Genomic DNA, 27,062 nt, shown 5'->3' with positions numbered 1-27,062 from the left:
GTTAGAGTTAAAGTAATTTTCTTACTTGTTTTGGCCAATGGTTAAAGTCCTTTCTTGTTACCACTATATAAAGGAAGGAGTAGTATACATCCATCCCTGACGAAGTGCCCTCCAGCATGAAACGTGTAGGATCTCTTTACTACTGCCGTCTTTGTTGTTCTGCCTCATAACTACAGGTTATTTTACCCTGATGAAATTAAAGCTACATTTTAAAGTTTTGGACTTTCCTGTGCTGGAGCCACATTCTTTCCGTTTTGTAATGATGAATACAAAAAAACTTTTATCAGCTGCCTGAGTGCATTGTCCATTTAAACAAGATTTACAGATAGATACAAAAATATCAAAATATAAATTAAAATAAAATATATATATAAATAATAAAATGATATATCTATAATACAGTTTGATTAATTAGATGATGCTTAGCACACATTTATTTAAAAAATTGTTACAAAGCCTCCTTTAAACGGATTACTAACATAAATATTTAAGTACTCTTACTATAACAATTGTATTTCTGCAGAGAAAAAAAAACAACTATATGACCTTCTGTGGCTTCTATAATATTATATTTACAAAAAGTCAGTTCAACATTAGGAAAGAGGCACGCGTAAACAAAATATATGTATACATCTTATGCAACAAGTGGAAAAGACGCTCCGTAACATACTTTTTTTTCTTTTACAATTGGCTTTTAAGCTATTTTAATATTTTAATATTTTAAGTACAAAATATACAGAACTTGTCAGCGCAGATAAATATCAATTTACATATTTGCATGATAAAGTGAGATATATTAACCAATGCTATATAGAAATTTGTATAACAGAAGGGTTTTTGCTTAAATTCATTCTAAAGCAAAAAACTTAACGCTATTAAAATAAGACAAAAAAATATATATATAAAGTATAAAGTGGAAAATGCAGTCGTTGTTGGGAGTATGATGGAAATAGATTATTTTGTTATATTTTCAACGTTTTGTAAAATTTGCGTATTACTATAAAAAGTTTAGCTGTGGCAGAACAGTATCAAGAACACTGAACAAACGAGAACAGGGAGCTGGGCAAAATATAGCACTTTATCAGAATCTAAAAATCGTAAAACAAATAAGACATCAGGGTATCTGGTAATATATATATTATACACTGGAGCATGTTGGGAGAACATTTGTCCGAAGTTCCTATGCCATAAATTTGGTAATAAATACTTAAAAACACAAAAACTAAAGCATGCTCCTTGCAGCCAGTTTTCTTCTCTGTCTTAACCTTCTTCCAACTTTCTTTTCATTTTCAAGACCTGGACAAAACATGAAGAAGTTTAAATTAAAAAATGCAATACACATAATCAGGGTGGAAAAACAATTTTCTACTTAGTCTAGTGAAAAAGTTACTAGCCCACCCAATATTAAATATAAGGAAAGGCCTAATTTTTTACATGTCCATTACAATTTCTTCCTTGTCCGGGATAAGTGGAAATTGGACAAAAGAGATATAAAAGTCATAATAGAATATTCACGGTTTCAGATAGAACATGTCATTTTAAGAAGCTTTTCAATTTACTCGTTTTATCAAATTTACTTGGTTCTCTTAGTATCCTGTTTTGAAAAGCATACCTAGATAGGCTCTGGAGAAGTAATGCACTACTAGAATCTATCTGGCAACTGGTGGTTATTAATACATACAGAAAAAGAAGCAGTTTACCAGGAACGAACAACAGCTCAGTGGCTTGTTCTATGGCATGGTAACCACGTAGAAGCAGCTTCTTTTAGCCCAATAGTGCTTTTCACACAAGAAAACTTTCCTTTAAGTATATCAGTCTAATCCTACTTAACAAGGTCAGTCCAGCCCCAAAATACCAGACAATTCTCCTCTGATCAAGGGAAATGGCAACCCCAGAATGGTGGTTATGCACATATGCCTCTTGTAATTGAATCACCAGCTATGTTCAGCTAACTCCCAGCAATGCATTGCTGCTCTGGAGCTAAGGGATCAAATCCAATTTTTTTAAAAACCTTGTTCATTAAAAAAAAGGAATCAATTATTTAATTATTTGTTTTTAACAAAGCGATCACAATCTTTCCATTCAAACATATTTGAGGTTGATAACTACCATATTATAATGGCACAGGGAACAGCCAATAATGGCTGTCGGTCACAGAAAAACAAAATGAGTTGGTTTTGCAATTCAATAGAGTGGTATTTCTGGGTAAGTGTTAAACATCTTGAAAGCCATTTGTATATGTTCAAGATGGGTAAACTGGGCATGGTCACACAATTATTTTTTTAAATATATATTTTTAAAACGTATATTTTATTTATTTATTTTTGTTAAATAATTTGTTGAGAAAACCTAATTTTCCAATTTGGCAATATTTTTATTTAAAATAAAGGACACTGTGGTAAATTAATTTCCCTAAAAATAAAGCAGTTGCAAATTATATCATCATCTGAACAGTTCTCACACTGAAAATTGTAAAATATCGGCAAAAAATTTCAAACTGCACTTTACAGAACAAGGTTTGTCTCTACTGAATACCTACTACTGTAAGAATACAGTTATACAAGACAATAGATATCTGAAGAGCGGTTTTCCAAGAACAATTTTTTGGACCTCTGTTTACTGTAAAACCAGTGCAAACGATCTTAATAAACAAGATAGAACGGCAAATGGTTCAAACTTGACCATAAGGACGCTAATGACAATAGAAATCCCATTTAAAGACTAAATTGTACTGTAACTTAAAATCATGAAATGTGAGTATGAAATAAAAAAAAAAATATTAAAAGAATGGTATTTTCCAGTTCTTGATGTTTTGGTGATTATTTTAGTTTTCTCGTGTTTCCTACATATCTCATTCTCTGTACGAGATATTGTGTACATGTCTATTCAATACATATGTAAAATATTATCCTACCAAAGACTTACGGGCTGTACAATAGCAATGAATATAAGTTTAATGATTCTAGACCAGTGATGGAGAACCTTGGCACTCCAGATGTTTCAGAACTACATTTCCCATGATGCTCAACTGGACTTCAGAGTGCCTAAGCATCATGGGAAATGTAGTTCTGAAACATCTGGAAGGTTCCCCATCACTGCTCCAGACCATATACACATCAAAATGGTGTCAGTGGCCATTTTAGAGAGTATTGCACATGTGCAAAATAAAATTATTCCAAATTGTCTTGGAATACTTGCAAAAATGTAATGCACTTGATAAAGTAATTTTATACATTTATAGTGTTGTGGATCCTTCTCCGTCTCTTTTGCTGGTGGCTCCTCCTCTCCATTGCCTCTGTCTGTTGGAGTACCTCAAGGCTCTGTCCTGGGTCCTCTAATCTTCTCTATTTACACTTCTTCACTGGGTAAACTTATCAACAGCTATGGCTTCAACTATCACCTATACGCTGATGATACCCAAATCTACCTTTCCACCCCTGCACTCTCTCCTTTTGTCAATTCTCACATCAGCGACTGCTTATCTGGCATTTCCTCCTGGATGGCCTCTCACCATCTAAAAATAAACATGGTCAAAACCAAACTACTTCTAATCCCCCCCTCTAACTCTACTACAGTTTCTAATTTTTCCATCACTGTTGGCGGCACCACTATCTCCCCATCACCCCAAGTCCACTGCCTCAAAGTCACACTTGACTCAAATCTGTCCTTCATTCCCCACATCCAACTGCTCTCTTCATCCTCCTGCAACCACCTACGCAATATCTCCAAAATGTGTCAGTTTCTGAGTGACGAAACTACTAAACTGCTTATCCACTCCCTGGTAATTTCTCGACTTGACTACTGCAATAACTTGCTAACTGGCCTCCCTCTCTCCCGCCTCTCTCCCCTTCAATCCATCCTAAATGCATCTGCCACGCTAATCCCCCTCTCTCAACGCTCTGTTTCTGCTGCGCCTCTCTGCGAGTCCCTTCACTGGCTCCCCATTCAAAGCAGAATTAAATTCAAAATTCTCACCCTGACCTACAAAGCCCTCACCAATGCTGCCCACCCTACCTGTCCTCATCAACAAATATACCCCAGCCAGCCCCCTAAGATTCAACAATGACCTGCTCCTTGTGTCCTCTACCATCACCTCCTCTCATGCTAGACTACAGGACTTTTCTCGGGCGGCACTAACCCTCTGGAACGTACTTCCTTGAGACTCTACCCTAACCTCTCCTCCTTTAAACGTTCCCTAAAGACCTTTTTGTTCAGGGAAGCCTATCACAACAGTTGCCCTCATCTCCCCACTAATATCATTCCCACCTTTGCAGTCCCCACCTCCTGTTTCCCGTCCTCCTACCCATCTAGATTGTAAGTGCCCACGGGAACAGGGCCCTCAATTCCCCCTGTATCGGTCTGTAAAATTTTGTCTTTTATTGTATTGTTTCTCCGTTGTACTTTTATTCTTGTACTCATGGGCAGCGCAATATCCAATATTTTTCCAATATGCAAATGGTGAAATCATTTAGACTGTGCTAAAAGAGGAGCATTGAGTGCCAAAAGGCAGCCAATAAACACAACTGACAACATTGGAATCAACCCATAGAGCATCCTTATAATGTACCTTTAAACATTTCTGCTTTAGTCCCAGCTCCTAAAGAATATATAGCTGGCGTCTAAGTTCTCTTCAGTACACGCGTACAATTAAAAAACCTCAGTAAAGTGCTGTAATGTGTTAGAGATTTTTATTATTGGACTATTATTTGCTTGCAATGGTGTTAAAACACATAGTTAAAGTCAGCTCCAGAGTAACAATGCACTACTGGGAGCTAGCTAAACATGTCTGGTGAACCAATGACAAGAGGCATTTGCTTGTACCTACCAGTCAGCAGCTAGTAGTGCATTGCTGCTGCTGATCCTAGCTAAATATACCTTTCCACAAACGACACCAAGAGAACAAAGTAAATGTGATAATTGAAACGTCTCTGCATTGACTTTTATTTCCCTTTAGGGCACAGATATGTATAACCCCTGATTTCCTGTCTATAGCAGTGGCTTTTAACATTTTATAAAATTGCAAATAGGTGAGAACTTTAAAAAGAAGTTTACTGGTTCTTCTGCATTTAAATGAAATATTAATGATGTAAAACATTTGTAATTAAGGAAACCGATTCTTCACTATTTCACTCTAGTTGCTTCAATTTGAAATGTACTAACAGGAAAATGTACTTACAAACTCGAAGCATGAAACCGCGCATCGAGTTTCTGAACACTTCGGATGAATTCATCCACATCAAGTGTAAGAATTCCGTTCTCCTCAAACTCCTCTCTGGCAGCTGAAGATTTATCTGAAAGTAAATATACACATAACAGATTTTTAAAGAGACAGCATACTGTAAAATTGTTTTTACCTTAATGTGTTTTCAATGACTTGTTGCAGAGTAAAAATATTATGTGAAATTGCTCCTTTATTTTTATAATGGAAATAGCTTGTTTTGTTCTTTGAAACCACAACCCATCAAAATGGGCTGAGCTTGCACGGAAATCAGATCTCCTTAGGTTATGACTATCTGTACACATTTCTTTATATTATCTCTGTAAACCAAAACCCAATACTTGATAATTGATAGTTAGCATATTATTGCTTATCTCTTCTTCCTAAGATCTTCTGCTGGCTATGGGTTTTATTCAACCTATACTAAAGTATAGAAACTTTTAGAATAGGTAGGAATACCACAGGAAAAAATCAGCTATTCCAAATGCCAAAATAAAGCAAAAACATAAATTATGCTTATTTTTATGAGGAGAGTCAACGGCATCATTCCTTACTGTTGGGAAATACTGAACCAGGCTAAAAGGAGGAGGCAAAGACACCCCAGCCAAAGGCCTAAATACTTCCCCTACTTACATATTACATATCCCAGTCATTCTACCAAGGGAACAAGGAACAGTAGGAGAAATATCAGGGTATAAATGGTGCCGGAAGAGAAAAACAAATTTTGGTCCGCCATCAGAGTATACGGGCGGGGGCCGTGGACTCTACTCATACAGAAGGAAATGAAATTATCAGGTAAGCATACTTTATGATTTCCTTTTTAATATGAGAAAAGTTCACGGCATCATTCCTTACTGTTGGAAAAATTATACCCAAGCTCTAGAGGACAATGAATGATAATGGTAATGGAAAGGCAGACCCTAATCTGAGGGCACCACAGCCTGTAAAACCTCTCTACCAAAAGCTGCTTCAGCTGAAGCAAAAACGTCAAATTTGAAAAATTTTGAAAAAGTACGAAAGGAGGACCAGGTAGCCGCCTAACAAATCTGATCCATAGAGGCCTTGTTCTTAAAAGCCCAAGAGGAAGTCACCGCTCTAGTGGAATGAGCTGTAATCCTCTGAGGAGGTTTAAGTCCTGCTGACTTGTAAGCTAAGCGTATACACTCCTCAACCAAAAAGATAAGGAAGTCAAAGAGGCCTTCAGACCCTTACGCTTCCCAGAGTAGATAACAAACAAGGAAGAAGTTTGCCTAAAATCCTTAGTAGCTTCAAGATAAAACTTCAAAGCTCGAACCACATCCAGATTATGAAGTAAACGTTCCTCCTCCAAAGAAGGATTAGGACATAAGGAAGGAACCACAATCTCCTGATTGATGTTACGATCAGACACCACCTTAGGTAGAAAACCCAAGCGGGTAGCCTGAAACACCAGATAACGAGGCTCACATTGCAAGGCAGCCATTTCAGTAACTCCAATAGAATAATAACCTTCCAGGACAACAATTTAATGTCAACCGAACGCATAGGCTCACACGGCGCCCGTTGTAAAAGAACAAGATTCAAACTCAAAGGTGGAGCATTAGATCTAAATACAGGTCTGATCCAGATCAGAGCCTTAACGAAAGATTGCACGTCAGGGAGCTCAGCGAGCCTCTTGTGCAGCAAAACAGAAAGGGCCGAAATCTGTCTCCTCAGGAAATTGGCAGAAAGGCCCTTCTCCAGTCCCTCCTGGAGAAAGGAAAGAATCCTGGTAGCCTTAACCTTATGCCAGGCTAAACCAAGCTCTTCACACCAGAATAAGTAAGCTCTCCACACCTTATGATAGATGTGATGAGTAACAGGCTTACAAGCCTGAATGAGAGTGTCAATAACCCTCTCAGAGAAACCTCTCTTGGCTTAGACTAAGAGTTTAATCTCCACGCAGTCAGCCTCAGAGAATCTAGATTTTGATGAACAAAAAGGACCTTGTTCCAGCAGATCCCTGCGACAAGGTAACTTCCACGGAGGAGATGAGGACATCCCCACCAGGTCCGCAAACCACATCCTTCGCAGTCATGATGTAGCAATCAGTATCACTGATGCCTGCTCCTCCTTGATGCGGGCCACTACACGAGGGAGAAGTGATAACGGCGGAAAAATGTAAATTAGATTGAACCTCCAAGGCACTGCTAATGCATATATTAGCTCCGCCTGAGGATCCCTGTACCGCGACCCATATCTGGGTAGCTTGGAATTAAACCAGGACGCCATGAGAACTATCTCCGGCGTCCCCCATTTGTTTCAAATCTCCGCAAACACCTTGGGATAGAGAGACCATTCCCCTGGATGAAAGGATTGTCTGCTGAGGAAATTCGCTTCCCAGTTGTCCACATCCGGAATGTGGATTGCTGACAGCGAGCAGTTGTGGGCCTCCGCCCACTCCAGAATACGAAATGATTCCCTCATTGCTAGGGAGCTCCTCGTTCCCCCCTGATGGTTGGTAAACCACCGGGGTTATGTTGTCTGATTGGAATCTGATAAACTGGAATGAACACAGAAGAGGCCAAGCCTCCAGAGCATTGAAGATCGCTCAAAGTTCCAAAATGTTGATCGGGAGGAGGGATTCCTCTCAAGTCCACAGGTCCTGTGCCTTCATGGCACCCCAAACAGCTCCCCATCCTGATAGACTTGCGTCCGTAGTCACAATCTCCCAGGATGGTCTCAAGAAGGATGTCCCTTGGGACAGGTGATCTGGACAGAGCCACCAGGAGAGCGATTCTCTCGACCGGTTGTCCAGAGAAATCTATTGAGACAGATCCAAATGATCGGCGTTCCACTGTCTCAGCATGCACAGCTGAAGTGGTCTGAGATGGAATCTGGCAAAAGGAATGATGTCCATGCTGGACTAAATAAGACCAATCACCTCCATACACCGAGCCACAGAGGGCCTTAAGTAGGTCTGGAGGGCAAGACAAGTGGAAGTTAGCTTGTAACATCTCTGGTCTGTAAGGAATATCCTCATGTTAACAATCTTTACGGGAACCAGGAAAGTTTGTGGTACAAACCTGTCCTAGTAGACCTTATCTAATTTAGGAATCAAAGGTTCCTCAGGCAACTTGGGCTCTGGAACCTCTAAACGTAGCCAAAACTTCCTTCAGCAGAAAGCGTAGATGCTCAATCCTAAATCTTAAGTCTGGTTCCTCCGCAGCTGGAGGCTTAGAGGCAGCAGATTCCGACCCAGAAAGAGCATCCTCTGAAATATCAGAGGCGTCTTCATCATCAAATAATCTTGTATCCGATAAATCCAATAAGCTAGTAGATGACCCCTGGGAAGGATAGCAATATTTGACCTTCGCAGGGCCAGGTAAAGCACCTAAGGCCGCAGACACTGCCGTTTGTAACTGCACAGTAAAGTCTGGCGGTAAAAGGGCCCCTTCAAATAGGGGATTAGGAGTGCTACGGGAAGCTGCATGTGTATTAGGAGATGACTCTAGGGTGCACACCTCGCGGGACGGAGACTTTTCAGAAGTGGATGGCTCAGTATCAAACATATAAACCTTCTTTGACATAACTTTATCAAGGCATGTGGAACATAATTGAACGCGCGGGTATACCGCAGCCTCTTCACAATATAGACTTAGGTAAAGAAGGAGTATCCTCTAACGCATCAGAATCCTCCATAGCGTGAGCTTACAAAGCAGACTATAGATAAATAAGAAAAAATGGCACCTTTATACCCCCAACGGCTGGGCACTCACCACCTCCTATGACCCAGGCCACAGAGAAACCGCTTCTTCTCCAGTAAACTGCATGGTCAGGAAAGAGGAAATAAGTGTAACCACACCCGGTCACATGGTGCGCAATGCAGGACCGCCCCTGCTATAATAGTAAAAAAGCGTGCCAAGCCTTTCAGGCTACGCAGCTCCCAAAACTAAAGTAAAAATCCCTGTACGTTCCAACATGTCGCAGCATAGTCAAATAAACTTATGTGATTAATACCCCCTGTTCAATAATCCTTCTTTCGGAGAGATTAACCCTTGATTCCATACAGATAAAAGGAGCCTTGCTGTGACCCTGTCTTCTTGCGTTATCATATGTATAAAAAAAAAAATGAAACGATCTATGCCGTGGAACAGAAACACAGCCTCTGAAGTTTGACAGTCTTGTAGCATCGCTCCTGACAGGGACTTGAGTGATGGAAGCAGGCAGTGAAACTCGTCAACACTGATTGCTTAGGAGCTGTTAATATGAGTCTGGATGTGTTCGCAAAAAAGACTCTCCCTGCATCTCCAGACTCTAACATTCGTCAATACTCTCACTTAGAGGCTGACAAGACTACTTAAAGCTCCAGTCCCATTTCGAAGGGTAGATACCCTTCATAAGGAGCTACTCCGAATCTTCTGACACTTCTCTGTCAACCTCCTGTGACGAAAGGCAAAGAATGACTGGGATATGAGGGAAGTGGGAGTATTTAAGCCTTTAGCTGGGGTGTCTTTGCCTCCTCCTGGTGGCCAGATTCAGTATTTCCCAACAGTAAGGAATGATGCCATGGACTCTCCTCATATTAAGAAGGAAAATAGCGATTTGTAAACAATTTAATACACTCCAGCAGGTAAAATGCATCACTGGAAACAAATTCAAGTGGTGAATAATTTAGGGTAAACTGTCCCTTTAAGAGAGCTGATTATTGTCATTTCCGCCACAAATAGAAGTTTCTAAACGTAGATTTTACAGTTGGACCATGATGCTGGAACTTGGAAAACAAAATGACATAACTTATGCAGATTATAAGGTGGATCCTGTCATATTACAGGGACAAGTACGTTTTTTCTGTCATGATCCAGATAAAATATACAATTTAAAACAACTCTCCAAATTACTTCTGTATTCTAATTTGCTTAGTTCTCTTTGTATCCTTTGTTGAATAAATAAATATCCTAGGTAGGTTCGGGAGCAGCAATGCACTACTGGGAGCGAGTTGCTGATTGGTGGCTGCACATATATGTCACTTATCATTAACTAAATGTGTGCAGCTAACTCCCAGTAGTGTATTACTGCTCCTTCAAAAAAGGATGCCAAAAGAATAAAGCAAATGTGATAATAGGAGTAAATTAGAAAGTTGTTTAAAATATTATGCTCTATCTGAATCATGAAAGAACAATTTTGGGTTTCATGTTCCTTTAAATAACAACAAAAATAATAATAATTAAAAAAAAAAAAAAGTTGCTGTTTTAGATACAAAAATGTACATCCCATGGTAATAATGAAATCAAAAGCTAATCTCTCCATCATTTCACTAATGTAATACAGAGTATACTAAGGGCATGCTCACACAAGCATATAGAGGAATGTACGTTACCTGTCAGATAAACAGCAAGTCTATAGTGGATGTGTTGGCTCTGCAGTGTTAGAGCACAGGCCAGATCCTGTGACTGACCCTTGGCTGTGGAGTCGCACAGGTGATAAGGCAGAACCTCTATAATGTTCGTTTGCTGGTAAGATTTCAGCAGTGGAATCTTTACTTGAGAAACAGAGTCAGGTCTGTGGGCACAAAATTTTAGTCAATATTAAAAATGTTCACAAATTATCATTAAATACATTTATGTTACATTATGCAATTCATTTGTGCTTTGTACAGCTGAAAATTAGGTTATAGAAAATATTAAACTGCCCCCACCCAGTTACCTCATAATGCCACCCCAGCCAGCTCATAATGCCACCCGTCTGGCAAAATTTTCTGTGGAGAACACTGATGATGTAGCGTATCATGTCCGCTGCACATCGATAAATGCAGACAGCATACGCTCTTGGCATTTATCATTGCATCAGCAGTTCTTGTGAACTGCTGGTGCAATGCCGCCCCCTGCAGATTAGCGGCCAATCGGCCTCTAGCAGGGGGTGTCAATCAACCTGATCGTATTCGATCGGGTTGATTTCTGTCCGCGGCCTCAGAGCAGGAGGACAAGTTATGGAGCAGTGGTCTTTACGTTCATACAGAGCTTGATAAATCGGCCCCTAAATATGCAATAATAGATTACTTTCTTTTTAGCTATAGATGTGAATTGCTCAGTAATTTTATGTTTTTATCAAATAGAGCAACTGAATCCAGTAAAACAAGCGGAAAATGTAGAAGCACAATATACCTTTTATCTTCCTTAAGACGCCTGTTCTCCTTGTAATGAATGAGCCATTTCCAACCTGAGGTTTTATTCATCTTCTCCAACACAGTTAAAACTTCTTTTAATTTCCCTACATAATTAAAAAATCAGCACATTAATAATAATAATAATAATAATAATAATAATAATAATAATAATCTACAAGGCTGGAACAATAAAGGTAAAATCAACAGGAGCCTCAAAATAACACCTGCTGCCCACCTGTTTGCAACCCCGTTACACTGCTGTGGGCATCACTATCTCTCTGCATTTTACTACGACTTCCCTCTCCGATAAAATCACCACGAGTAAGAGAAAGTATAATGCATCTGATTTGAGATATCACTTGGGCCTTAAGCTGGTGTAATAGAGCTACAGGTGTCGTGCATCTGACCTGGGATCTCATTGGGCTTTAAGCTGGTGTAATAGAGCTACAGGTGTCGTGCATCTGACCTGAGATCTCATTGGGCTTTAAGCTGGTGTAATAGAGCTACTGGTGTTGTGCATCTGACTTGAGATCTCATTGGGCTTTAAGCTGGTGTAATAGAGCTACAGGTGTCGTGCATCTGACCTAAGATCTCATTTAGGCCTTAAGCTGGTGTAATAGAGCTACAGGTGTCGTGCATCTGACATGAGATCTCATTTAGGCCTTAAGCTGGTGTAATAGAGCTACAGGTGTCGTGCATCTGACCTGAGATCTCATTTAGGCCTTAAGCTGGTGTAATAGAGCTACAGGTGTCGTGCATCTGACCTGAGATCTCATTGGGCTTTAAGCTGGTGTAATAGAGCTACAGGTGTCGTGCATTTGACCTCCGATATCACTTGGGCCTTAAGCTGGTGTAATAGAGCTACAGGTGTCGTGCATCTGACCTGAGATCTCATTTAGGCCTTAAGCTGGTGTAATAGAGCTACAGGTGTCGTGCATCTGACATGAGATCTCATTTAGGCCTTAAGCTGGTGTAATAGAGCTACAGGTGTCGTGCATCTGACCTGAGATCTCATTTAGGCCTTAAGCTGGTGTAATAGAGCTACAGGTGTCGTGCATCTGACCTGAGATCTCATTGGGCTTTAAGCTGGTGTAATAGAGCTACAGGTGTCGTGCATCTGACATGAGATCTCATTTAGGCCTTAAGCTGGTGTAATAGAGCTACAGGTGTTGTGCATCTGACCTGAGATCTCATTTAGGCCTTAAGCTGGTGTAATAGAGCTACAGGTGTCGTGCATCTGACATGAGATCTCATTGGGCCTTAAGCTGGTGTAATAGAGCTACAGGTGTTGTGCATCTGACCTGAGATCTCATTTAGGCCTTAAGCTGGTGTAATAGAGCTACAGGTGTCGTGCATCTGACCCGAGATCTCATTTAGGCCTTAAGCTGGTGTAATAGAGCTACAGGTGTCGTGCATCTGACCTGAGATCTCATTTAGGCTTTAAGCTGGTGTAATAGAGCTACAGGTGTCGTGCATCTGACCCGAGATCTCATTTAGGCCTTAAGCTGGTGTAATAGAGCTACAGGTGTCGTGCTTCTGACCTGAGATCTCATTGGGATTTAAGCTGGTGTAATAGAGCTACAGGTGTCGTGCATCTGACCTGAGATCTCATTGGGCTTTAAGCTGGTGTAATAGAGCTACAGGTGTCGTGCATCTGACCTGAGATCTCATTTAGGCCTTAAGCTGGTGTAATAGAGCTACAGGTGTCGTGCATCTGACCTGAGATCTCATTTAGGCCTTAAGCTGGTGTAATAGAGCTACAGGTGTCGTGCATCTGACCTGAGATCTCATTGGGCTTTAAGCTGGTGTAATAGAGCTACAGGTGTCGTGCTTCTGACCTGAGATCTCATTGGGCTTTAAGCTGGTGTAATAGAGCTACAGGTGTCGTGCTTCTGACCTGAGATCTCATTGGGCTTTAAGCTGGTGTAATAGAGCTACAGGTGTCGTGCTTCTGACCTGAGATATCACTTGTGCCTTAAAGGGACATTATACACTAGAATTTTCTTTGCATAAATGTTTTATAGATGATCCATTTATATAGCCTATACAGCTTTTTTTTTTTTTTTTTTTTTTTATAGGTTCCTTATTTTTAAATAACATTGAGCTGATTTTCAGACTCCTAACCAAGCCCCAAAGTTTTAGAAGTAGACTGTTGTCTACCTACTCCAGCTTGCCTTTGTTTGTGTAAAGGGTCTTTTCATATGCAGAGGAAGGGGGAGTGTCTGCTTATTATGCTATAGAACCACTTTCAGTGGGTGTTCCAGCTAACCTTTTCAACAGAGCTAAACTGGGAGCTTCTAAGTACGTTTTTAAACGGTTTTATACTGGATTTTTATATCGGTATCTGTGTATATTATTCTTTATAGTAGTGTCTATTTCATGCAGTTATATGAAAATTGGTGTATACTGTCCCTTTAAGCTGGTGTAATAAAGTTACAGAGGTTGTGCTTCTAAACTGAGATCTCACTTGGGCCTTAAGCTTGCATGGTTGTATTGTTACTATTCATCACCAATGAGTATTTTGTATGGTGGTGGTGGTGGTGGTGGGAAATAAATTCTGACACTGCAACTTCGGGAAGTCAATGAGCTACATTTCAAGCCGCTCTCAAATTTTGTATAGATAATATAAAGTTATTATATTTAAAGCTGAAATGCAAACTATGAATGTAAATATTTACTGTAATAAAACCTAAAACAACTGGTTATGTAGGTTTGCACACTGTAAATTAATTTAAAATATATGTCAAACATAATCAACATCTTCCAAAAGACTTAAAGGGACACTCAGGTTAAATAAAATTTTCATGATTCAGATACAGCATATAATTTTAAACAACTTTCCAATTTACTTCCATTAAAAAAAATGTGCACAGTCTTTTATATTTATAATTTTTGAGTCACCAGATCCTACTGAGCATGTGCAAGAATTCACAGGCTATACACGTATATACATTTGTGATTGGCTGATTGCTATCACATGGTACAAGGGGAATTTGAAATTTGTTATAAAAAAATCTACTACTCATTTGAAGTTCAGACTAAGTACTATTGCATTGTCTTGTTATCTTGCATTTGTTGATTATGCAAATCTAATGTGTTGACTGGTCCTTTAATGTTTAAATGCTGTTCCATCAAGACTAAAGTCTCTTCAATTCCTGTGCAAAAAACATCTTAATAGTCTATTAAAATGCCCTCTAAGTGGAATGCCCATTTGATGCCAATAATGAACTATAACATGTGTAAGTGTATAGGTTTGTTCTTGGTATAAATAGAGATCCAGAGACAACACATTTATACTCTACAGCAGGGATTCACAATTCCTGCCTCAGGATCCACTAAAAGGGCAGAATTTCAGGATATCACAAGTACAACACACAATATAATCTAACATTCAGGCATTTATGTGGGTCTGTAATGAGCACACTTTAGTTGCAGAAATGAAACCGATATGCAACAGTTTTGTAAGCAAAGACTAACCTAATGTTATGGTTTCCAATAAAGCTGGATCAGAAAACACAAATCCCCCAGACTGGAAGAGCTCCTCAAATGTGGATTCCATGATATCTTCTGGTGTGTCAACGCCAGCAAAAGTAACATTAGGTAAGAGCTTCAGCTGTAACAAACATGGAATCTGCAGACAGAAAATACCAAATCATAAGAAATAACTGAGGATCTCATTATCATTTGTGCTTTTATTTCGTATATTTGTTATGCGTCTCTGCAATATATTGCTCAGTTTAGATCTTATCTGAGTAACTAAACCTGATCCTTTTACCAGAGCAACCTTTATATAGAGTATTTCTTTTTAGAGTCTATAGAAATCCATAACATCTGGGATATACCTCCCACCACTAGGAGGAGGCCAAGAACCCTCACAAGAGCTTTAATCCCTTCCACAACCCATCTCTCCTCAGGCACAAAGCATTTCTGCTACTAAGCTGGACAAGACTGCTGAGTCAATCAGGTGGTGATGTGCATAAAGCAACCAGGAGCGTGATAAATAGCAAAGAGAAGGGCTTCCATAACAAACCTTGTGTATGTGAGAAGAAATATCCTCATTTCTGATAATAACCAACAGTCTATCTGATTCAACATGCTGGCTGTAACAAAAGTGCTGAGGTTCCACTGGGGTGTGACCATCTTTTTTCAGTAAGTTCTGTTTAAGGAAAAGAAAATGATCTTCAGTTGAAAAAGCACACAAATTCCAAAAGGTTTTTTTTTTTTTTAAACTAAATATTTTCTACAGTTAAACAAGAGATTTAACACCATTGCATAGGATATATTTTTTATGCACGTGCTACTTTAACATTCTTTTTTGGTTTCTTGAAGTGATAACCTTTTTGTACACTCTCCCTCTCATATTAGATTATATACATGTCCGCCTTTATAAGGCCTCTCTCACTCTCATATCAGATTATATACATGTCCGCCTTTATAAGGCCTCTCTCACTCTCATATCAGATTATATACGTGTCCGCCTTTATAAGGCCTCTCTCACTCTCATATCAGATTATATACATGTCTGCCTTTATAAGGCCTCTCTCACTCTCATATCAGATTATATACGTGTCCGCCTTTATAAGGCCTCTCTCACTCTCATATCAGATTATATACGTGTCCGCCTTTATAAGGCCTCTCACTCTCATATCAGATTATATACGTGTCCGCCTTTATAAGGCCTCTCTCACTCTTATATTACAAATAATAATAAAAAAACAACATTTTAAACGATTCAATGAGTAAGAAAGACATTAAGAATGAATTTAACTTTCCTAAGTAACTGCTGGGCCATTTCACAACCCTAGTCATTAGCAAAAAATGCCTCAATTAAATGTTATTACTGATTTTCAGCAACATATGCACATATTCTGTGAGGGGCTGTGCACCAGTATTCAAACACAATGCTTGCTCAGAGAGCTGGCAGTGGGTTCTATTGCTTTGCCTCACAAGATTCTTTGAGAAGGTGAGGTGTTTGAATACTGGTGCACAGGCCCTCCCAGGATATGTGCGTATTCCGCAGAAAAAACTAAATTTATGCTTACCTGATAAATTTATTTATTTCTTGACACGGTGAGTCTACGGATCATCAATTACTGTTGGGAATATAACTCCTGGCCAGCAGGAGGAGGCAAAGAGCACCACAGCAAGGCTGTCAAGTATCACTTCCCTTCCCACAACCCCCAGTCATTCGACTGAAGGAAAAGGAGAGAAAGGAAATAACAATAAGGTGCAGAGGTGCCTGAGGTTTATATAAAAAAAAAACTGTCTGAAAAACGGGGGGACGTGGACTCACTCTGTCAAGAAATAAATAAATTTATCAGGTAAGCATAAATTTTGTTTTCTTTCTTAAGACACGGTGAGTCCACTGATCATCAATTACTGTTGGGAATCAATACCCAAGCTAGAGGACACAGATGATAAGGGAGGGCAAGACAGGTAACCTAAACAGAAGGCACCACTGCTTGCAGAACCGTCTCCCAAAAAGAAGCCTCAGCCGAAGCAAAAGTATAAAATTTATAGAATTTAGAAAAAGTGTGAAAAGAAGACCAAGTCCCAGCCTTACAAATCTATTCTAGGAGGCCTCATTCTTGAAGGCCCAAGAAGAAGCCTAGTGGAATGAGCTGTAATTCTCTCTGGAGGCTGCTGTCCAACAGTCTCATATGCCAAACGAATAATACTTCTCAACCAGAGAGAAAAAGAAGTGGCAGTAGCTTTCTGACCCTTACGTTTTCCAGAAAAGCAAACAAACAATGCAGAAGACTGACAAAAGTCCTTTGTAGCCAGCAGATAGAATTTTAGAGCCCGCACAACGTCTTGGTTGTGCAACAAACGTTCTTTATGAGAAGAAGGATTAGGACAGACAGAAGGAACAACAATTTCCTGATTAATATTTCTGTCCGGAACAACCTTAGGAAGAAAACCAAGCTTGGTACGTAGAACTGCCTTATCTGCATGAAATATGAGATAAAGAGAATCACACTGCAAAGCTCAGAAACCCTCCGAGAGGAAGGAATAGCAGTAAGAAACAAAACCTTCCAAGATAATAACTTAATATCTATGGAATGCATAGGCTCAAACGGACCCTGTTGTAAAACTTTAAGAACAAGGTTAAGGCTCCAAGGTGGAGCAACCGACTTAAACACAGGCCTGACAAAAGGATTGTACATCCGGCATTTCCGCCTGACGCTTGTGCAGCAGAATGGATAAAGCAGAAATCTGACCCTTGAGGGTACTAACAGATAACCCTGTCTCAAGGCCTTCCTGGAGAAAAGATAAGATCCAGATCCTTGGCATCCTGACCTTACTCCAAGAATATCCTTTAGATCACACCAATAAAGATATTTACGCCATATCTTATGGTAAATCTTTCTAGTGACAGGCTTACGAGCCTGAACCATGGTCTCAATGTCCGATTCAGAAAATCCACGCTTAGCTAAAAGCAAGCGTTCAATCTCCAAGCAGTCAGCTTCAGAGAAACGAGATTTGGACGAAGGAAGGGCCCCTGAAGCAGAAGGTCCTTTCTCAGCGGGAGTCTCCACTGAGGTAGAGACGACATCTCTACTAGATCTGCATACCAGATCCTGCGAGGCCACGCAAGAGCTATTAGAATCACAGATGCGCTCTCCTGCTTGATCCGAGCGATGACTCGCGGAAGTAGAGCAAACAGAGGAAAGAGATATGCCAACCTGAAGTTTCAAGGAACTGCCAGAGCATCTATCAGAAAGGCTTGAGGATCTCTCGACCTCGAACCATACATTGGGAGCTTGGTGTTCTGACGAGACGCCATCAGATCCAATTCTGGTAACCCCCATTTGGTTGTTAACCTGGAGAACACTTCCGGATGAAGTTCCCACTCCCTGGGATGGAAAGTCTGTCTGCTCAGAAAATCTGCTTCCCAATTGTCCACTCCTGGAATGTGGTTGGCAGATAGACAGCAATTGTGAGCCTCCGCCCACCGGATGAACTCTGAGTTCCCCCTTGGTGGTTGATGTAGGCCACTGAGGTTATGTTGTCCGTCTGGAACCTGATAGACCGGGCTAGGGCCAGCTGAGGCCAAGCCATCAAGGCATTAAAGATCACTCTCAACTCCAGAATGTTTTTGGGGAGAGCAGATTCCTCCTCATACCAAAGTCCCTGCGCCTTCAACGAGTTCCAGACTGCTCCCCAACCCAACAGGCTGGCATCCGTGGTCACAATTACCCAAGAGGGTCTCTGAAAACACATCCCCTGGGACAGATGTTCTTGTGACAGCCATCACGGTAGGGAGTCCCTTGTTGATTGATCCAGAACTATTTTCTGAGATAGATCTGTATAATCCCCGTTCCACTGAGCGAGCATGCATAGCTGTAGAGGTCTCAAATGGAACCGAACAAATGGAACCATGTCCATGGAAGCCGCCATCAACCCGATTACCTAAATGCATTGGGTCACTGATGGTTGTGCCGCCGACTGTACGGACAGGCAAGCGGACAGAATCTTGGCTCTTCTGACCTCCGTAAGAAATATTTTCATACATAGAGAATTTATAATGGTTCCTAAGAAGGTGACTCTTGTAGTCGGAACAAGAGAACTTTTCTCCAAATTGATCTTCCAACCGTGGGAACGAAGAAAATCCAACAAGATCTTTGTATGAGATTCTGCTAGTTGCAAGGATGGTGCCTGAACCAGAATGTCGTCCAGATAAGGAGCCACTGCAATTCCCCGAGACCGAATTACTGCCAATAGAAAATTCTGGGAGCTGTGGCGAGGCCAAATGGAAGCACTACAAATTGAAAATGTTTGTCTAGATAGGCAAACCTCAGATATTTGTAATGATCCCTGTGAATGGGAACGTGCAGGTACGCATCTTTCAGGTCTATGGTCGTCATGAATTGACCCTCTTGAATCAGAGGAAAAATGGAATGGATAGTCTCCATCTTGAAGGACGGCACTCTGAGGAATCTGTTTAGTAGATTTAGATCTAGAATGGGCCGAAAAGTTCCATCTTTTTTGGGAACCACAAACAGGTTGGAGTAAAACCCGAGACCCTGTTCCTGACTTGGAACTAGAACTATCACTCCCAAGAGTGAAAGATCCTGTACACATTTCAAGAATGCCTCTCTTTTTAGCTGGTCTACAGATAATCTTGAGAGGTGGAACCTGCCCTTTGGAGGAAAAGTCTTGAATTCTAACTTGTACCCCCAGGAAACTATGTCCATTGCCCACGGTTCTGGAACATCTCTTTCCCAAGCTTGCGCAAACAGAGAGTCTGCCCCCCACCTGATCAGATCCCGGATCGGGGGCAACCCCTTCATGCTGACTTGGATTCAGATGCAGGTTTCTTGGATTGCTTCCCCTTGTTCCAAGACTGACCAGGTTTCCAAGAAGACTTGGATTGTTCCTGCTTTGTAGAGGCAGGGAAAGACTTACCTCTGACGTTACAAAAGGAACGAAAATTAGTCTGACGTCCCTTAAATTTGTTCTTCTTGTTTTGAGGCAGAATGGATCCTTTACCACCCGTGATATCGGAAATAATTTCTGCCAATGCCGTCCCAAACAAGGTCTTTCCCTTGTGGGGTATTGCCAAAAGCCTAGATTTAGAAGACGTCTGCAGACCAAGATTTAAGCCATAGCGGTATACGCACTAAAATTGCAAAGCCAGAAATTTTGGCTCCCAAATTAATGACCTGCAAAGAAGCGTCAGTTATAAAGGAGTTGGCTAACTTGAGAGCTTTAATCCTATCCTGAATTTCCTCCAAAGGAGTTTCAGCTTGCAAGGACTCAAAGCGTCAAACCAATAGGCTGCCGCACTGGTTACTGTAGCAATGCACACCACTGGTTGCCATTGTAACCCCTGATGAGTATACATCTTCTTTAAAAAAGCCTCCAGCTTTTTATCCATAAGATCCTTGAAAGAGCAACTATCCTCAATAGGGATAGTAGTTCTCTTAGCCAAAGCGGAAATCGCCCCTTCCACCTTTGGAACCTTTTTCCAACGACTCCTTGATGGAGTCGGGTACCGGGAACATTTTCCTAAAGACAGGGGAGAGGTCTCTCATATTCCCGGGTAATAATCTCTGTGGCACGGTCTGGCACTGGAAACACCTCCCCAGGTGAAGGGACATCAAAGTATCTATTTAATTTACTAGACTTTTTAGGGTTGACAACGATAGGCATATCAGTCGTCCAAGGTAGCTAAAACCTCTTTTAACAAAACACGGAGGTGCTCAAGCTTGAATCTGAAGGAAACCACTTCAGCATCAGAAGAAGGAATTACACAATCCGAATCAGATTTCACCCTCAGAGGCTACCGAAGTATCCTCCTCTTCCGATCCATGTGAAAGAGGAACCCGGTCAGCCTTAACAGGATCTGATACCTTATCTGATTCTAAAATCTTCCTCTTACACTTCCCCTGCAGCATGGGAATGGCTGCCAGCACCTCAGATACCACCGAGGATACCTGGGCCGCAATCTCAGCCTTTAAAATCACTCCATCTGGAGATTGAGAGGAACCGCAGGGAACTGCATGCGACATCACCACAGATTGGAACATTTTGGGGAGAGGCATCATCCTGAGGGAATGGTGGCTCAGAATCAAACAGTTTGTCTTTATACATAAGAGTTCTATCAATACAAGAACTGCAAAAAGGCAAAGGGGGTTCTACTTGGGTATCCAAACAAAGTTTACACTCTATAGTAGGCCTAGACTTCAAGTCCATCTTGCACCACAAATTTAAACACACATTTCCTTCTTTTATTTGTGTTTATAAAAAAGTTTTACCATCTCTTCAATAATAAAAAATGACAGTCAATACTTTTATTTATGGATTCAAAAACCCCTAAGGCAAAAATCCTGTTAACCGGATTAGTGTTAAACAGTATCTAACACTACTATAAACCTCCAAACACTCTCTACATCTCAGCGCTAAGCTGAGGTGCCTACCTGCTCCTCCTGACATGGAAAGCCAAGATGAAACGTCTGATCTGCTGAAGAACGGAAGTGACAGAGAGGGGAAGAGCTAATTAAGTCATGCGACTGATTCTGTGAACAAAACGGCGCCAAACAGCATGCTGAAAGGAGGCGACACGCCTCCTTAGTGACGTCACGCCATGTACAGCCGAAAAACCGGCTAGCCACAACACATATAATCCCCGTTCTCTACCAAAAGTCCCCCAAACTATAGCGAATGCACATATAAGCAGGACGCTTCTGAGCCACCAATCATTATTAAATAATAAAGTTCCCGTTCCTACTGCCACACAGTACCCTGCATCCGGCCTGAAAAATCCTGACCCTCAGTAAATTATGCCCAATATGGTGCAGCTATATTCTGTAGTGTCAAAGTTGATTCTATTAGAAATAAAATGGCACTTACCTGCACCCCTGACTGTCCGGCAGGAGGAAGTCGCTCCTCACAGAGACCTGTGGATAAAAGAAGGAACAGAGTAAGCCTACTCTGGCATTCTGTGTGAGGGCAGCAATCTGTCAGGAAAACGCAGTGAGGCCCACCTCACAAGTTCCTACCTGCTTGAAAGCTACCACAGCCCTACTGAAGAGACTAACGTGGAGTACAGCTAAACCCAGATTGTTAGGGAAGATCGGAACAAACCTGCTCAGGCTTCCAAACTAAAATAATCTTGATAGAAAAATTCTTAAAAAGACACCTAAACTTCACCTCCTCCTTGCACTAAAGGCAAAGAGAATGACTGGGGGTTGTGGGAAGGGAAGTGATACTTAACAGCTTTGCTGTGGTGCTCTTTGCCTCCTTGTGCTGGACAGGAGTGATATTCTCAACAGTTATTGATGATCCGTGGACTCACCGTGTCTTATGAAGAAACAGTAATAACTTTTACTAGAAGCATTTCACAGACACGCATTTCAATTTTGACCTTTTTAAGCCCTTTAAGAAAATATAGATTTCTGTATATGTTTTAACTAAAACAAAGTATGTTACAATGTATTACTGTATTTCTGACATGAATAAAACTAAATTTTATTACGTCTACACACAGAGGTCTGGATATTGTGCTGATCAGCTGGTTGTGCAAAGGAACAAATCTTTTAAAATTAATATTAGTTTAAAGTTATATTATTATTATTATTTTTAATTACAGCTCTTTCATATGCAGGATAGAATAAGGAGTGAATTTTCATTTTAAATATGCAGTACTTTGCCTGACCCTGCTACATGCTATATATTTTGCTTACATTTGCATTGAAATTCATTTATAACTAGTTTCTGACCCCAGTAAAGGGAAAAAAAAAAAAAAAAAAAAAAGAAGAATTGTATGGTGGTGGTGGTGGGTGTATTCCAGAAATGCTCTGGACTGGCAAAACTATTGACATATTAAAAAGGATTTAAAGGAAAACTAAACACTTTGAAATTGTAATATAAAAAGGTTAAATTGTGTATAGTTAAAACCAAAAACTTTACAATATATATTTATGATTTATTTGTCCTTTTCTGTGCATCTCAGTCAGTTCAGTATCCAACCTCTTTCTCAACAGGTCCTTGCTTGGTTACACATAGTCTTTATGTCTTTTTATGTCATCTACTATAAAATAAAAAATAAATATTTAAGGTATTTTCCCAATACACTTTTTACTATTTTACCATACGAACTTATTCAAGTCGGAGAGATTTGTATCCACAACTTCAGAACTTTGAGGGGCTTTTTTTAAACCTACTCAAGTAGTAAAAGGCAAAATACTCATCAAAAGTAATATGAGTGTAAATAATGTGATTTACAGCTATGTAAAAATGTGAGTATAAACTATAAATAGGTAAACTATCACATTAATGACCATACTGTCTGTTATATGAGGATCTATCCTGAACATCCTCAGTAAATTATATCATTACTCCCACCTCTCTATCATGTAACACTAAAATCGTTATCTCCCAGCTGACTCATTACCACTGGAACGAACGAACGAACGAACATGTTCTGTACTAGAGGTGTGTAATGCGCTAAACTTGATGCACACACTGGTCACTGCCTCGCCAGCTCATTCTGTGCCAGACAATGTTACACTGCTAGTATGTGTTATAATGCATGTGATTGCTGTTTGTTTTGGGACATAATTGGCAGAATTAAAAATAATGTAATAAAGAGAGGATAAACATTTAGTTTGTTGTTGCTCACATCCGGAATAAAGCACTTTCAGAGGTGTCTTCATATAGATGAATGAGTCTGAATGTTCCTAGATTAACACCTTGTTTGCTGCAATCATTTTTTTAATGGCAAAACTCTACCCACCATTTTCATTATCTGGAAGAACAAATCTGGACTTGATTTTCCAGAGGACTGGGCTTGCGACTGTTATTGTGTTAAAATCTCTATTGTTGTGCAATAAAAAAAAAAAAAAAAAAAAAAGATAAATTGCAGATTAGGGACAGATATGTGCCAAGGTTAGGCTTGTGGTGTCTGCCATGTGCTGTTTCAGATTTCACATGGAAAATCCTCCATTTTTAAACTTAAAAGGGATATGAAACCCAAAAATGTTCTTTTGTAATTCAGACAAAGATTACCATTTTAAAAAAGGTTCCAATTTATTTCAAATTTGCTTCTTTTCCGTCATAGTCTGTGCTGAAGAGATACCTAGGTAGGTATCTGGAAGACTACATGGCAGGAAATAGTGCTGCCATCTAGTGCTCTTGCAAACCGACAAACATTCTTGCAAAACTGCTGCCATATACTGCTCCAGAAATGGGCCGGCTCCTAAGCTTAGGCCCCTACTTTTCAACTAAAGATACCAAGAGAACAAAAAACTAAATTGATAAATAGAAGTAAATTAGAAAGCTGAGTGCCAACAGATTCTGCTTCATTCTCCTGTTATCCATTGCTGAAGGAACAGCAGTGCACTACTGTCAGCTAGCTGAACACATCTAGTTAGCCAATCACAAGAGACAAATGTGTGCAGGCACCAATCAGCAGCTAGCACCCACTAGTGTAGGATATGTGCATATTCTTTTTCAACAAGGGATTAACACGTTTTAGAACACATTAAAACAATTATTGTTATATTGTAGTTACCTTTGCTAATGGGAAAAACTGATCATCACAGGTTTCACTGATGTAAAATCTAAAGTTCTTTTTGCCAGATTCCTTTACAACACTGCTTAATCTGGACTGCAGACTGCTGCAGTGATCTGATATGATGTTAACAAGGTGCGATTGTTTAGGAAAAGAAGCAAGTGTCCTTCGTGCATGTGCTGCATTTTCCTCCCCATGCTCTTTGGCTGAGGTACGATCTATAGTATTTCCCAAACTTAACTTACTAAGGCGTAAGTGACTGGACTGAACAGAGTCTTGTACATAGTCTGATATATCACTCTCTGGATCCTCTGCCTTTTTCTCATAGTTTAATCGATTAAAGTGAAACTGAGAAAAGGGTCTGTGGCTTTTGGAACTGGATTTTTTGAAAGTCCTAGAGAAGTATAAGGATCGGTCTCTTAGTTCATCCTCATAATATGATCGGTCCCTTAAATCATCTTCATAGTATGATCGGTCCCTTAAATCTTCCTCATGGTATGAACTGTCCCTTAGATCATCCTCATAATACCTTTTGGTGTAACCAGAACTTGAATACCACCTGTCATGTCCTGTGGGTTCTCGTTTACGAGAACACTTTACAGTTATGAGAAGAGGGCTTATATTTTTAGGCGTAGAACTGGCATTCCCTTCTATTCTTCTAGAATCAAACATTGTCCTATATGGAGGTTCATAAAAATAGTTATATGTTGAGGTTTTTCTCAAAAGTTCTTTTAACCGGTCAATAAACCGCAGGTGTTCAAGGTCAACAGTGTCCTGTGTGAGATCCTTACTGGTAGTCCTTTTATTAGCAAATAAATTGACATGGTCAGATTTGCTATCTCTAGGCAAGTTTTGTAAAGTCCTGCCAGATTCTTTAATATTTTCTCTGTAATGTGGTGTATAGTATTCTTCTGTGTCACGTAATCTAGAACGCGAGCTTGATCGTTTTTGTGAATGTCTGCTACTTTTCTCTTTTGTTGTGCAGGTTGACTCTTGGGAATATGTAGTGTTTTCAGATGCTGATCGGGAAAACATTTGACAATACTCCTGTTCAGGAAAGGGCTTTTGTGTAGTCTTGTTTACTTGCGAAATATCCTCATCTGCCCAACGTTCATACTGTTCTTCACTTATACTAGCAATGTTTGCAATCATAAAATTATCTGAAGGTTCCTGGGCAGTGGCATTTTCTATGTTCGCTGAATGAGCTTCTTTATATGGTAAGCATCTTCTTAGAAGTGGTAACCCACATGTATCTTGAAACTCATCAGCAGAAGACATAGATGTGTTTGAATCTAAAATCACAACATCATCTTCTTCAGCTTGTGCCACCTTGTCCCCAGATGTGACATCTATAAGTTTATCGTTGATGTTTTCAATAACATTATTGGTAGTTTTTAAAGTAGAATTATCTTTACCAGCCATTACCTCGTCTCCACCGTCGTTTTTAGAAAGTAATGGTTTGTTTTGCATTTCTGTAGTATTTATTTCATTTACATGAACCTCAGCACCTTTCTCTAAAGTTTGCTGTCCATTTCCTGAACATACAGGATCTGAACAAACGGCAGGAAGATTTGAAGAGACAATTTGGCATTCATGTGTCGTTTCTTCATTTAACTTTTCCTCTTCTAAGACAAGAGTCTCCTCTTCAGCTACTGGAGGTTTGTTAACTTCTGCATTCAGAGAGGCTGTTTCAGAAGAAGGTTGATTACCTTCACTGAATGTGTCGTTTAAACCCTCTTGTTCTTCATTATGCAATGACGGAATATTTGTATTATTTACTTGTGAATCAGTCTCAACGTCATCATGAGACATATGTGGTTTTACCGATAGTTGGTTATCAATTTCATTTGTAGACAGAGAAATTGCTTCGGCTTGGTTTTTTGAATCAGGGGTTCCATTATGTGTTGAAAAATCGGTGTCATTCTCTTTTGTTTTGCTTACCAAATCCAGGATCTCTGATTTATTTTCGTTGTTAGAAGATTCAATCACATCAGTTAGGGATTCTGTCCCTGAACACAATGCAGAAGGCTTCTGAATTATTTCCATTTCACTGCTCAGATTAGATTCTTCATTGGTCCCAGCAGTTTTGTCTTTCTCATCTTCCAAAGACTCTGAAGCAACAACGGGCAGCTGATCAACTTGAGAAATAGGTTCCTCAGGTATTGCTAAGTCTGTATTATCCTGTTCTTCTCTAGACGTTTCTTCCCCATTTTCTACTCCGTCCAGCTGAAAGAAACAGAACACAGTTTATACGCAGAGTAATTATGAGTTTGAGAGCTCCACTAACTTTTAATGACACATATACTATGTTCTTAACTATCCCTACTTCTTATGTTATTATTTCTTGCATTTGAGCAAGCCTGCCAATGTGTTTTTTACAACACAGCATTAAGCCCAGGGCTGGCACTACCATAAGGACAACTAGATAACCACCTTAGGGAACCCCAATTAGGGGGGTGGGAGATCTAGAACAGCCAGTGGCCATGTTGGAGCAGCAACATGGTAATTTATTTTATTTTTACTTTATAATTGCACTGTTAAAACGACACGGAAGTGACTGTATAATATATACATATATATATATATATATATATATATATATATATATATATATATATATATATATATATATATATATATATATATATATATATATATAAAAATATAGTTCCATGTAATTTTAACATAAGAAAAAAATGCAC

The 27,062-nt window shown here is 39.9% G+C and overlaps 1 protein-coding gene across 1 annotated transcript in view; it reads right to left on the bottom strand.

Moving 5' to 3' along the window:
- Window positions 1-402: 402 nt before the first annotated feature.
- Window positions 403-27,062, bottom strand: part of TASOR2 (transcription activation suppressor family member 2) — a 76,131-nt gene continuing 49,471 nt past the window's right edge. The window contains exons 11-17 of the mRNA XM_053719159.1: window positions 24,361-26,586; window positions 15,373-15,498; window positions 14,820-14,973; window positions 11,341-11,446; window positions 10,557-10,738; window positions 5,177-5,291; window positions 403-1,296 (exon numbers count right to left, since the gene is read on the bottom strand). Of these exons, the coding sequence (XP_053575134.1) occupies window positions 1,290-1,296; window positions 5,177-5,291; window positions 10,557-10,738; window positions 11,341-11,446; window positions 14,820-14,973; window positions 15,373-15,498; window positions 24,361-26,586 (2,916 nt within the window). The 3' untranslated portion in view covers window positions 403-1,289. The remainder of the gene's footprint in view (window positions 1,297-5,176; window positions 5,292-10,556; window positions 10,739-11,340; window positions 11,447-14,819; window positions 14,974-15,372; window positions 15,499-24,360; window positions 26,587-27,062) is intronic.

This window comes from Bombina bombina, chromosome 6 (genome assembly GCF_027579735.1).
Source record: "Bombina bombina isolate aBomBom1 chromosome 6, aBomBom1.pri, whole genome shotgun sequence".
Lineage (NCBI taxonomy): Eukaryota > Metazoa > Chordata > Amphibia > Anura > Bombinatoridae > Bombina > Bombina bombina.
The sequence above is the reverse complement of the archived record's forward strand: the minus strand, read 5'-3'. Positions and strand labels throughout refer to the sequence as shown.